Source organism: Lactuca serriola, chromosome 4 (assembly GCF_051521515.1).
Source record: "Lactuca serriola cultivar US96UC23 chromosome 4, Lser_US96UC23_V15, whole genome shotgun sequence".
In the NCBI taxonomy this organism is placed as follows: domain Eukaryota; kingdom Viridiplantae; phylum Streptophyta; class Magnoliopsida; order Asterales; family Asteraceae; genus Lactuca; species Lactuca serriola.
In genome coordinates, this window is record NC_136411.1 from 149,105,755 (window position 1) to 149,120,139 (window position 14,385).

The 14,385-nt window shown below is 40.0% G+C and overlaps 1 protein-coding gene across 1 annotated transcript; it reads left to right on the forward strand.

The window, feature by feature from the left end:
* The first annotated feature begins 9,973 nt into the window (after positions 1-9,973).
* Positions 9,974-12,923, forward strand: LOC145102735 (uncharacterized). The gene is made up of 5 exons (XM_079040205.1): positions 9,974-10,476; positions 12,078-12,128; positions 12,214-12,276; positions 12,362-12,430; positions 12,713-12,923. The coding sequence occupies exons 1-5, from the start codon at positions 10,117-10,119 to the stop codon at positions 12,854-12,856; spliced, it is 687 nt and encodes a 228-aa protein (XP_078896331.1). The 5' UTR covers positions 9,974-10,116; the 3' UTR covers positions 12,857-12,923.
* Positions 12,924-14,385: the final 1,462 nt, after the last annotated feature.

Sequence of the window (14,385 nt, forward strand, 5' to 3'; positions counted from 1 at the left end):
ATTGTTTAGAAAAACAAAGTGTACATGCTAGGAGCATGGGACAACTGTTGTTTTTTTATTCAAGTCTTAAGTTGATTGTTTGAAACATTATACAATGAATAATGTGTATTCAATATGGTGATAAATAAAAGGTGGTTCTATTTATATTCAAAAGGGTTCTGAGACCATATTGGATTCGATTATTATTGTGTTTCACTTTGCATGTTTTGACTTCCAAAATAGCTAGGTTATTCTTTCCGAATGACTAAGTTATTTAAACACTCCACAGTCATTCATATGTTGGAAGTAGGTATGAATCAAGACTGTCATGAATCGAGTTTGTAGATGGCTAAATAGGTTTAGTCATAGCAATGGTTGCTACAACATTCATGAGTGCTCATAAGTTATGAGTATTGGAATAAACCCACGCTCACTTGTATCACTTCATGGAATTTATCTCGAGTGATCGTGAGACGGTAATATCATATAAATCTTCAAACCTAGAGATATGAGTTGTTACCTATGAGTTGGTTGTGCATTGATTGCACGTAAATGCATCAGTAACTTGATGTTATAAAACGTGCCTTTGTGTACAATTCAACAAATAGTAGAACAAGCATATGAGTCGAAGTTTATCTGTTCCTTCTAGAAATAGAAGCGATATCTGGGCCCCTCGATGATTTTGTTGTGACCTATGTACCGGCCGGTCAGAACTAAATTGATGTGTTCGATTAAGTTCTTTGTCAAACAAATCGAAAATCAGGAAACAAACGGCTGGACAATAAGTACGACGTTGTTCCATGTATTTGTCCGGCTGATATCATGAGAACAGAGGATTATATGATCACTTATCTAAAATGGCGCTTCATAGTTCAACAGAGTTTTCGAGAGCTACGATTGCTGGTTGGTTCCTAAAGTAACATACGCAAATATAGTTATTAGACTTATCCAAGTGGGAGTCTGTTGGATAAGGTGTCTAAGTCCATAACTTATTTGGTACATACTTGACCCGGCCCGGCATGGTCCATTTGGGTTGCACTTCACCCGAACTATTTATGGATAATTTTATGAGAGTTATACACATATGTTTATTAATATATTATAAGTTATAATATATTAATATGAAGTTATGTTATTTAATTAGTCTTAGTCTTAAATTAATTATGAATTAATTTAGAGATTAAAAGGAAGACTAATTAGATTATGGGCTATTGGTTTTATATGGTGTGGGCTAACACTCATTTGTTAGTGGGCTAGGCTTGGATGGAAGTCCATGGATGATCCATGGAGCTTTTAACCCATGGATCCTTGGAAAAGGAAAGGTCGTGGGTTATTAGGGTTTCACCCTAACCATGTACACTATATAAGCATGCTTATGTTGCATGAAATAGCCACTAGTGTGTGTGCTTGTGTATGGCCGAAAATTACAAGTGTGTGTACACTCTCTAAAGGTTTCCAAGTGTTTGTGGCGATTTGTGATTTCCATTTGAGGCATTCACACTATTGGTGCTTGGCTCTCAAACTCCAAGGAATCAATCTCATCAAAAGGTATGTAATCTCATCTAACTCTTTTATGTTTAAAAGTTCCCCATGCCATGTTAGATAAGTTATGAACCTTGGAAAATTATTATTTTGCATGTATTAGATAAACATAGATCCAAGGTTTATTAGGGTTGCATGGACACTTAGGAAGTGTTAGATTGCTCAAAACCCAACAGCAACCTCCTTGATCTTCAACTTCCTTTCCAAAGTTTCCTTCCTCCAAAGCTATTTCTCTCAAATGATGGAAGCTCACACGAAATCTAGGGTTTACAGGCTCTCTAGGATAATTCGGAGGTCGAGGAAGGGACATAACACCCTTTATATAGGGTATAACTCCCGGGTTTAGGGTTTTCCTTGTTCAGACCAGACTCGCTGAGTCCCCTTAGCCGACTGGCCGAGTCGGTCACTTACTCCTCGACTTGGATCCCGCTCGGACTCGTCGAGTTCCTCCCTGGACTCGACGAGTTGACCCTTTGACTTAGGGTTTTCTTTCCTTTCTTGGCCTTCCTGATTTTGAGTGTTACAACTATCCCCCACTTAAACTAAACTTCGCCCTCGAATTTTGCTATGGCCAACCGCCCTGCGATCTGCTTTCAATACTCTACTTATCAATCCAACACCAGCTGCCTACCTTCACTAGCCTTTCACCCGATCATTCTGACTAACATTAATCCTTGCGGATAATAATCTCGTGTCAACGCTGACCCTAAACATTCTGGAAACACAACTTACTCAACCGATAATCCTTCTGGTACTCTCCGAGTACTGCAACTGAACCCATAGGGATTTACCCCCTCTTTCCTTGTGCGATTTCCGCCCTTTCCAGGGCAACCTTCCATAACCAACTACTTCCTCTGTCACTGTGAAGGTTCTATCCTTCACCCACTCCATCACCCCCGTTACTTCCAGTACGGGTCATTACCGCCAGTATCCACTGGTCATTCCTCTCTACTATAATTGGGTGCCGAGCACCCCACGATCAACAAACTGAATTCCACCATAGACCGATTACCAACACTACTACTGGCTGGAAATTTCTGCTATTCCTTATCTGCCTTCCGGATGAACTGAGACCACCATGGTCCCTACCAATCTATCAATATCTGGATTACCGGCTCCCACCGGTTGCTAGCCCCAACACAATTCCTAGTCACTCCCAGCGACTTTTGAAGAAACTTCGACCACCTATAACTGCTCAATCTATTCTGCCATTCAGGCACTACAATCCTGGGATCCTCGATCCCCTATCTTGACACTAAGGTCCCTACCAGGTCCCACCTGTGCTGCTAAAACTCACGGGCCTCGCCCACGGGTCTCACCCGCCTCTATCCTTCTAGTCTCACTTGTCTAACCACTCTCACTCGAGCCTCGCCCACGGGTCTCACCCAACCATACTACTGAGCAACCCTGCTCTCAGGTCTCACCTATACTGCTACTCTCATATGGGCCTCGCCCATGGGTCTCACCCAACTACATCCTGGAGCAGCCTCTCCCAAGGTTTCACTTCTCTAGTGCTATACAAGCAAACTCCTTACCATTCTCATCCACTACCCATTCCTGATCCCTATCTGATCACTAGGAGATAAGGGCCTCGCCCCAACTCCGCTAACGAAGCTACTATGGAATGTTACGACTTACCCACAGTCTTACATCACCTTCCATCACTGACTGCTAGTGAATGTTACGGCTGCCCCGTAGTCTTACAACACTTTCTACCATTGACCGCTAGTGAATGCTACGGCTGCCCCGTAGTCTTACAACACTTTCTACCACTGACTGCTAGCATGAAAGCACCCCATGCTATCAGTTCTCAAGATCCTCCTTCCGACTCACTCGAGTCCTACAGGCGATCACCCAACCTGAATTCCCAACCACGTACTAACCATCACCATTACACGCACTAGCTAATGGGGAGTTTCTCAAACTCCCAACCCTGAACTCCTCAATCCATCAAACGCTGTACTACTTCTTTTCCTTCTTAGAGATTGTGCACTCATTCTGGATCTGCGTGCTCTTACCCTTGTACACTCAGAGGATTCTCCCCGACTTCGATCCTACTTACCCTTTGGTGCTCAATGCTCGAAAAGAAATCCCAATCCTTGCTACCATTCCATAATCAATCTGCTGAGGAACCCCAAGCTTACCATAGCTAGGGATCTAACCAGTCCATTTCTAAAACTATACGGCTCCGAACTAGCGAGACATACCAAGTCCCTCCCAGGCATGCTACAGTTACTGCATCCTAAGTAACCTTCTCCAATAGATCCCATCCCTTAACTACCATTCAAATTCCCAAGGTATGCAGATGTCATATAACTCGATCACAATCAAGCCGCACAAAAATAAAATACTCATACCGATAATGATGCAGAACCATAACAATATAATCATGCACAAATAAAAGGACTGAAAACGGAAGTCGCATACCTGCAACGTCCGACGCTGCCCGCGTCTCTAAGGTAGTCATCTGAAAAGCCCTGCCTCCTACCGCAGGCGCCTCTGCATGGCCCTGACGGCCGTCTGTGATCCTCAATGTTGCAGGGGCAGGTTCCATCACCCGTCCTGCCGGAAGCAAACTGGGGCACTAGGCCTTCTTGTGGACCACTGGTTGCAGTGAAAACATATCAAGTCTGATCCCTGTGTGGTGGTAACAGTACAATCCCTGCTAAAATGACCAGTCCGACCGCACTTGAAGTAGCCAGACTCACCACCACTACCACTCCTGCACACGCCTCAATGCGCCCTGCCACACTTCCCGCACCGGCTGCGGTCCTGATAATCCATCGATATTGAATTCGACCCCTTGGGCCTTTTGTTCGAACCCGTGGCTACCTGAGCCTCATCCGGCTTCCTCTTTCGGATCTGCTCTAAATCAATTTCCCTCTCTCTAGCCCGAGCGATCATATCCTCTAACGTTTTGTAGCTAGACCTGCTCACAAACTGTCTGATGTCATCCCTCAACATCTCATGGTATCGGGTCTTCTTCATCTCCTCATCCGCGACATATTGTGGTACAAGAAGAGCCCTCTCCCTGAACTTGGCGGTGATCTCCACCACAGTCTCAGTGGTCTGCGTCAAATCCTGAAACTCCCATGCCAACTGCTGCACCTCAATAATTGGCGAAAACTCCGCCCTGAACCTGGCCGAGAAATCGCTCCATGTCATCGCGTCCAACACGACATCATCCCCCAAAGCATGACCGATTTCCTCCCACCAATCCCTCGCTTTGTCCTTTAGAAGACAGGAAGCGAGTCTGACCTTGTCCCCCTCAGGACACCGGCTCGTACAAAATGCGTTGGCAACATCAGCCAACCATCTGCTGCTAGCGACGGGGTCCCTAGTCCCATGATAATCTGGTGCCCCGCAAGCTCTAAACTCTCGGAATGTCAAACTACGAGCTCCCATCAAAGCCATAATCTCGGTATGGAAGGCTCCCAGCCTCTCATCCAACATCTCCAGTATACCCTCCTTGACCGTGCCAAAGATCACAGGAGTCTGATCTAGAATACTACGCGTAACCTCAGCTGATATCAACTCCCTCATCCGCTCCTCGAGCTGCTCGTCTCCTGAACCCGAGCCTGATCCTTCTCCGGCGCCTGATCCGCCCACTGGTCTCTCTCGCAACGCAATACTATCAGAATACTCATCACTGCTGAGGGATCATACACCCACACTACAAGTTCCCCGGCCTCGCCTCGGCCTTTCTCGAATCTAGTACGGATCCTCTGCTTTCAGTAGTATAGGCCCATACTACCTTCCACATCTATCCGTACTTTCCTCAAGAACTGCTTCGACTCCACCAGGTCCCTTTTCTACCACTACTGCTCTCCATACTATCTCATCCTAGGCTTACCCTAGGGGAAACATCTGACTCAAATTGAACCAGTCCTCAGCCGCTGAAGGCCTCCTTGTGATGCCAATTAGCCATCACCTGAATACGATCACATGTGAAGAGGCTCGGATAATCCTTCGAGTAAAAGACTCGTCCCTATAACGGTTGGACTCAGACAAGAGCTGCTGCGTAATAGGGCCAAATCTAGCACTCTAAGATTATTCAACCCTGATCACATGTGATGTGACGTATTCACCTAATGGCTAACTCCCATCACTCAGAATCCCACAATGCACAAAGCAAGCAGCATTCAGACAAGGGAAAATCTAACCATAACATACTCAAGCAATCATATTCACATAGCAAGAATCTGTACTAGCATGCAACATAAGCTCATATAATCAGGCATAACCTAAACAGGCTATCCTACTATTGTCTAACCAGTACTATCAGGCAACTCAAGCACATATAACAGGCACATAAGGCATCCTCCCTAGATCCTTAGTCCGAATCTAGCATGCTGTTCTACTAGCTGATGAACATAACATAAACTTGTATGGGTATTTTGGGGTACTTACTCAATCTCGGCTGATTGCATGCACCACACCCCTTTTCTCTTTTCAAAGTTTTTTTCTTTCTGAATTCTTTTTGCTTTTCTAAAACTGTTTTCTTTATCAAGCTCTTTTTACAAAACTGTCTTTTCATTTTGAAAACTTTTATATCAATTCCTTAGTTTGAGTTCAGACACACCCGAGAGTATGTCCGAATCCCTCAAACCAAGGCTCTGATACCAACTTGTAACGCCCCAAAATTCAAGAATAAAAATTTCTTTTAATAAAACATTACTTAAAGCCAAATCATCAATCCAAAATATAATCAGAGTATTAATTTCCAAACATATGTTCATTATCAGAGTAAAACATTCCCAGGCTGTCTAATCTATGGTGTGTGCCATGCGATCACCCCGAGCTCTTCCCTCCGCTACCGGAAGTACCTAAAACCAAAACTGAAAATCATAAGCACGAAGCTTAGTGAGTTCCCCAACCTACCACATACCATGCATAACCACATACCGCACATACTGGGCCACGCCCGCTACAACGGCCTCGCCGCTTTAGGCCTCGCCTAGCTTTGAGCCCCGCTTGGATATAGATCTGTTTCACTTAGGCCTCGCCTGTCACAGGGCCTCACCCGCTAACATATAATAACACATAAACATATCACATCACAAAAGCTAAACACATACTAACGGATCCTGTCCTAAGGCCTCACCTATCCTGGGCCTCGCCCTTGTCCTGCTACTAATGGTTCATGGAACCCCGTCCATGCTCCTACAGACAGTGAGATACGGGCCCAACCCACACTCACTTTTTCCCTAACTTGGGCCTCGCCCCTGATCTGTTGCTAATGAGATGTGGAACACCATCCACACCCTGCTATTGGTGAGATACGATACCTCGCCCACACTCACCTCCCTACCAGGCACATACAAGTATCACACAGACAAAAAGTATAAACTATCACATAACCCATTCCTTGGGCACCCGCCCGCTATCATTGGACCTCGTCCTGAATATCATACTAGCATACTGTGCCTAGGGCTAACCCCCGGGTCTTCTACTCATAACTACATGGGTTGGCATTGTGGCCCTTAGACCCATTCACACAAAGGGAAACTCACCTGCACTTGCTAAACTTGCTGATAACCCCTTTAGCTGCTACCCGGAAACTCTCTAAACTCCTGCTCCACTGGCTCCCCGAGCTACCAATATCAATGCAACACTTAGTCTAACTATCCCCGGAAAGCCAACTAAGTCCACACTTGTCAAAGTCAAAGTCCTGGTCAAAGTCAACCTTCCAGGTCAACCCTACTCGCTGAGTCTGCCTTCTGACTCGCCGAGTTCATATGCTCAGAGTCCTTCCATTCGCGACTCGACTCGCCGAGTCAGTCGATGACTCGCCGAGTCTACCGATTTCCGAGTCTTGACCTGTCTAACTCACCGAGTCCCCACTCAACTCACTGATCCGAGTCTTAACTCGAAGGGTTTTGGGGTTTCGCGACTTGACTCGACGAGTCCAAGAACAGACTCGCCGAGTCCAAGGCAATCTTCAACAGACCCGCCGAGTTGTTCTTCCAACTCGCCGAGTCCACCTATGTGACTCGCCAAGTCGCTCCATTTCTTAATCCATACAGTGGCTTTTCGATCCATGCAGGGGCTCCAAATCATAGATCCATACTTCCAAAGCTCAATCCTTACGTAAAGTTGCAAACTTTATGTATAACTAAAGAGATCTAGGCTCAAAACACACTAGAGCTAGGTTTTGGGACAAAAGGGCTTCACCAACTACTCAATATTTGATGCTTTATGACATATTGGACCATCCCAACACTAGATCTGAAGTGGCAACAACATATCTAAGCCCCAAGCCCGAATTGAGTCTCAAACAACCATAAAACCCCCAAATCTCATAACAAAAATAGATCTAGATGCAAAGGAAGGAAGATAGCAGCTTATTACCTCCAAGATGAACACTAACTGAAGTAGATCTCGGATCTACACTTCTCCTTTGAAGTTCCTTTCCAAAGTTTCCTTCCTCCAAATCTATTTCTCTCAAATGATGGAAGCTCACACGAAATCTAGGGTTTACTGGCTCTCTAGGATAATATGGAGGCTGAGGAAGGGACATAACACCCTTTATATAGGGTATAACTTCCGGGTTTAGGGTTTTCCTTGTTCAGACCAGACTCGCCGAGTCCCCTTAGCCGACTGGCCGAGTCGGTCACTTACTCCTCGACTTGGATCCCGCTCGGACTCGCCGAGTTCCTCCCTCGACTCGACGAGTTGACCCTTTGACTTAGGGTTTTCTTTCCTTTCTTGGCCTTCCTGATTTTGGGTGTTACAGCCATGGAATCCCCTAGCTATGTACTTAAACCTTTTAACGGTTTATCAGGCGAGATAATTTCTCCTTGATAATCGTGGACTAGGAGCTGTGAGGATTGATAGGAATGGATATGTAAGAATGTAAGCCTATATTAATATTGTATGGTAACGGTTGGTTTTATAGGTCTGATAATTAAGGAATATTATCATATCAACATTGTGGGATTGAAATCCCTATGTATCTCACCAGGTTTCCCCAACTTGACCCACTCAGTTTATATGCATCACAGACATCAAAACTTAAGCTATTAGAACTTTATTATAATGCTGAGTGATTAAGAGAAGGTCTGCAATAGTATTCCGGACCATCAGGTCTTTACGCTATAACTTATATATATATATATATATATATATATATATATATATATATATATATATATATATATATGTAATTATGTATTAATTATGACATCCTTAGGGTTTTAACAATTGGGCACAAACATTTGTAATCAGAATGATCTTTTGTATTGGGATTTTCAGCAAATATAAATAAATTATTTTTAAAGTGTAAAGAAAAGTTTTAATTGCTTCTGAAAATTAGAGGATGTCACATGTTGGGGGCCCACAACGGACAATATTGCAATACGTGCTAGAGAGGGATATTATAAATGGTATCAGAGCCAGGGCACGGGTCAATGTGTTTGACAGGGACATCAACCCCTATAATGGAGGGGAGGGGGGAGGTGAAGGTGGGTTGCACCTGATCCTACATCGACTGGGAAGAAGAACGAATCATTTCCTTATAAGGGGTGTATATACCTTCCCTATCACAACACGTTTTAAAGTCGTGAGGGCAACACATCTCATAAGAACTCTGTAGTTAAGTGTGTCCGAGCAAAAGCAATTCAGGGATGTGTGCCCCTTGGAAAGTTTTCTCGCTAGGAGCCTGAATCGGACAATATTATGATACGTGTCAGAGGGATATGTTGCATAATATGCAAAAGATCTTATTCGATGAACAAACATTTTGCATTTTCCTATTTTGTTTTGTTTTCTTTTTATTTGTCTGATATATTTTATGGAAACAGCTGTTATATTACCTTCCCACATATCCCATTTTTATAGTACATAGAGTTATATACAAGAGGATTAACTTTAACTTACCTTTAATATGAAAAAGATCTTACTCGATGAGTAAACATTTTGACTTTTCCGATTTTGTTTTGTTTTCTTTTTATTTGTCGGATGTTTTTTTGGAAACAATTTTAGCTGCCTATCATCTTACCTTCCCACCCACCCTATTTTTATAGTACGTACGATTATATACAAGAAGATTAGCATAATTCAAAACCAACTCAAAAGAAATATTCAAACACAATACATACATTTTACAATTTCAATACACTTAAATGCATAGTAAAAAGTTTTTATATATTTAAGTACAAGCTTATTAGATATACATATGAATATTCAAGTGGAAGTTTACTATTTGGAAAGTGAATTGTTTATTTGTTTATGGAATAGAAAAAGAAACATAAAAATAGGAAGACCTAATATAGAAAATGACAACTTACTCCCTTACCTTTCCCTTTGGGCATAAAACACTCAGGCGAAAAAGGGTAAATTACTTGATGAAAAAAGTACTAAAAAAATAATAATAAGAAGAAGAAGAGAGTGGGTTCTAACTGAGTGTGGGTCCCACCCAACTCCAATCCTTTCCTTCCTACACCTTCACCCATTACGCCATTGTAAACAAGCTTTTTCCTTTTCCCTATTTCCCCCATCTCTCTCTCTCTCTCTCTCTCTCTCTCTCTCTCTCTCTCTCTCTCTCTCTCTCTCTCTCTGCCACCACCATCTCCACCACTCTCACTGTAAATCAACATGGCTGAAGATGACTGGGTGGCAGCGGCTATGGAGGACAGCGACTTAGTGGCGGAAGTTCTCGTTAGACTCCGTGTAGCGAAGCCACCACCGTCGTTGCAGCCGTCAAAGCGTCGAAGGCCATCGCCACCACAAAGCTGGACCATTCACCAGCGCCGGTCCAGGTCGCAACCGGTAGTACTACTTCCAGCGCCTAACAAATCGGAAGCGCCGCGGGCAAGCCCTAGCACTCCGTTATCCTGGAGCGGCGGTGCTACTTCCGTCAGCGGCGGTGGCGGTGGCGGTGGTGTTCCAATTGTCGATGCTGTTGACTCCTCCACACAACCAAATCACAACCGCTCTGATATCTCGAGATCTAAGGTTCGTAAACGCAACGAAACTGAAACTGATAGTCTGATATCCATAGACACGTCGCCGTTTGTCCCTTGTTGTGGTGGTCGTATAATTTATTTGTCAGTGAGCTGATTGTTTAGTTGTAGATGGTGTGTCCTCATTTGCTTCTTGTGTTTTTCGATGCTGTTAGTCATTTTGACCATAACACCCCTCAGAAACTCACAAAATTACAATCACGCGTTCATGATTTGTCAGAGATGATGACGAATGACCCCTTGCTTTACGGTTTTTTCAGTTTCACTTCTGACCATTCTACCCTCCTCCCATGCATAGTTTTTCCGACCTAGATCTCGCCGGACTTCCGTTGACCGATTGCACTTCCGATTCATTCGTAACTTAAGTAATTTAATTTACACAATTACAACATATTGTTTGATTTCTATTACATGATTTTGATTATTCTTCTTCGAAGAATAAACAGAGTTGATTATCAACGCATGGAGTCAGAAGATTGACGGACTTTCTAATTTCTATGTTTTCCCGTCACCGTTTCTCCTCTTCCTCTTATCGCCGGCCCCACCTTCTTAAAAGTCATGAAAAATCCCCTTCCTCTGAAAAAGGGTATTTACGTCTTTTCATCAGGTTCATGAACTGATGAGTGATGACTCACACACATAATCTGTCGAAATCATATCCATCTACCTTTGGCAAGAAAGGCGATGCCACTCAAAATATATTTGCAAATGTAGTGTGTGGTTAGGGGTATTTTAGTCATTTCACATAAAAGAAGGATATACCAGTTTTTATCGGTGGCGTGTTCTCTGTATTGGGTGTGTGTATCTGATTGTCCTTTTAGTCATGCCACTTTTGTGACATTTTTTAACTCTTTATCTTCATATGAAATTTTTAAGAAATTTAGCATGAAATTATTATTTTAAATCTTTCTCAAAACTCAAGAAAAGTCTTGTTTGACAAAGTCAAAAGTGAAATTAGTCTATTATAATTTATACAATGTTTTATATAATTAATAATTAATTAATTATAAATATATGTTTAGAATGAATCTTTTGTTATTCGCTTAGTTAGACATCTAGGTAACATTTAGCCCTTTTTTCTTTATTAGGGTTGGGCCCATCTATTGCACTTAAGTACTCCTAATTTTAAATTTAATTATATTTATATAACTAAAAAAATCCTTTTTTTTTTGTTGGACAGAAGGATATATTTGTCAATTGTCACAAATGTTAATTATCTGAATCGCAGGTGGGCAGTTTTTTAATGTTGCTAAAAATAGAAGTCAGAAACGCAGTAATTAATTAAATACTGTTGTTTATTTAGTTAATTACTAGGAATCTTGAGATTTTACGTGAATTTAAATTAAATAAAACATGAGTTTGCATGTGATATAAAATAGCAATAGAAAATAGCTTTTTTTAAGCTTAAAAAAATATGTAAAAGCAATAGTCTTTGTGCAAAGACGTTAAATACTTTAGTGCTTTAGCAAAGATCTAATGAGCATAGTAAATGGAATTTTTGTCACATGGGTTTCTTTAAATTTCAAATTTGAATAAATAAAACCTTAATTATTGTCAGTTTAAATTTCTTAATGTTGGTTTTTTTTTTTGCAGGTGATGCCACGTGGCGAAACCACCCCAACCAAGAGGCCAAGAAAGAAGAAGGTGAGCATGCTTCGTTATTAAGTAATGTCTTTAAGTTTAATTAATGATTTTATTAATGTAATATAATTCCATTAATTTTATTTAGACTTTGGCTGCATTAAAAGAGGAGGAGGTGTTGTTAATGGAAGAACAAAATCATTTGAAAATGGTAAAAAAACATCATTTTTAATATTCAAAATATTCTTATATATATGCTGATTTTTGGTTATTTATTTATTTATTTATTTTTGTAGAAATTAGCAACTCTACATGCTAACTGTGAAAAACAGAGAAAAGAGAACCAGAACTTGAAGAAGATGAAGGTAAACAACATGAGAAAGATTCTGCATATTTGATAGGGTTGATACATAAAAGACCTTATATTTTGGGTTTTTTACATATTGATCCTCAAACTTTTTGTTTTTTCTGAAAGAGCCCTCAACCTTTTAATTTTTTGCTAAACAACATGAGGTAAAGTAATACTCATATATATATATATATATATATATATATATATATATATATATATATATATATATATATATATATATATATATATATATATATATATATATATATATAACCGTGTACTTTTGTTACTTCAGCTTGATATACAAGGGGAGAGGCTTAATGCATTCAGATGTGGTGGAATTCAACAACCAAACAACCATTTTGAAGAGCAAAAAGACAAAATTGTCCTCCCTGATCTTAACGTTGCTGTGGGGGAGGATGTGATTGTGAGCTATTAAGAAGAACATAGAATAAACTTCGTATATTCAAGAATACAAAAAAAAAAAAAATTAAAAAACAAAATAAGTTCTAACATCGAATTTGTCTAAAATGGCCTTTTTCAACTTCCTTATAAATTTGGAAAGTTGTTAATTTAATGTAGTTTAATGAAGGTGACTGAGGATTATAGTTCATAAAATCTATAAATCCTTTTAGTTTTAGATGCAGTTGGACATTATATTGTTTCAATGCAAGTTTTGTACATTGTCAACCCCATTCCATATATTTTTACAGATATAATGTAATTGCTATAGATGAAGAATTAATTACTCCTTTTTACCAAGTAATTATGTGTTTCTATTATGTTGTGTATTTGCTCTTTGTTAGAAAAATAGGAAATTAGTAGTTGGGGGTGTTTGGGATTTTGTTTTATGAACTTATTGTGGTTTGGTAATGGTAATAAGGTAATTTGAATGTTTAGAGTGCACAAAATAGTTTATGTCTATTGTGGTATAATATCGTTGATAAGTTGTTTTGACTAAATACTTTCATTTTCATTTATTAGTTTATTACGGTTTGGTAATATTGTTAGTACATACTTTTAAGTGTTTGGATTGCGCAAATAAATCTTTTTAAAAAATAAGTTATAAGGTTATTGCGTTTTTGTTTTGAGCAAGTTAATTCAAACATTTTGAAACTATGTTTTGACACTATATAAGCAAATTAACACTTGAGAAAACAGAAGTTGTATTAGTTAAGTCATCCTAGTTTCTAGAATATTATATTCAATTTGAATTGATTAGGGACAGGGTAAATTTGATATTTTAAAATGACCATATAGACTCGGATCATACTTCTCATATTTCTAGGTAACCTCCAAAATTTCACTTCTCCAAGAACAATTATTATCCCCACAAAAACATGTTCGCTAACTAACAAATATTCCGTCCGTCCCAATATTATTGTCCACAGACAAAAAACATACAGATTAAGAAAAACATGAATTACCATTAACTTTATATAATAAAATGACAGTTTTGCCCTTACTTTGCATTTAATGTTGCATTAAATGCTTAGTTAGTTAAGTAATAATGAGGGGTATTTTGGTAAAAATGTTATTTATTTTTAGAAGTGGACTATTATTTTGGGACAAACAAAAAAGGAAAGATGGACGTCTATAATTTTGGGACGGAGGGAGTACATGCTTACCAAGTTAAACCTTGTTATTCTTTCGTGAACATTTATTCTTCGTGATTACCATTTTTAGTCTAATTGTTACCTAGAAAGATTGCGAAAGATCTCGCTAATAGTTCGCGGTATTAAATTCATATAGTAAGACGAGAGAAAAAACCACTACAACACAACATATATTGTTAAAACTTCCATAAACAATGTCTTTTAATGAAGGCAATGAAGATAATGCACAAGGAGATGTTGATTGAGCATATATGATTGATTATAACCAAGTAAGTTGATAAATAATCTTCGGTTTTGTATTGATAACTAATAACCCAACTTGATTTGTATTGTATTAATGTATTTGTAGCTA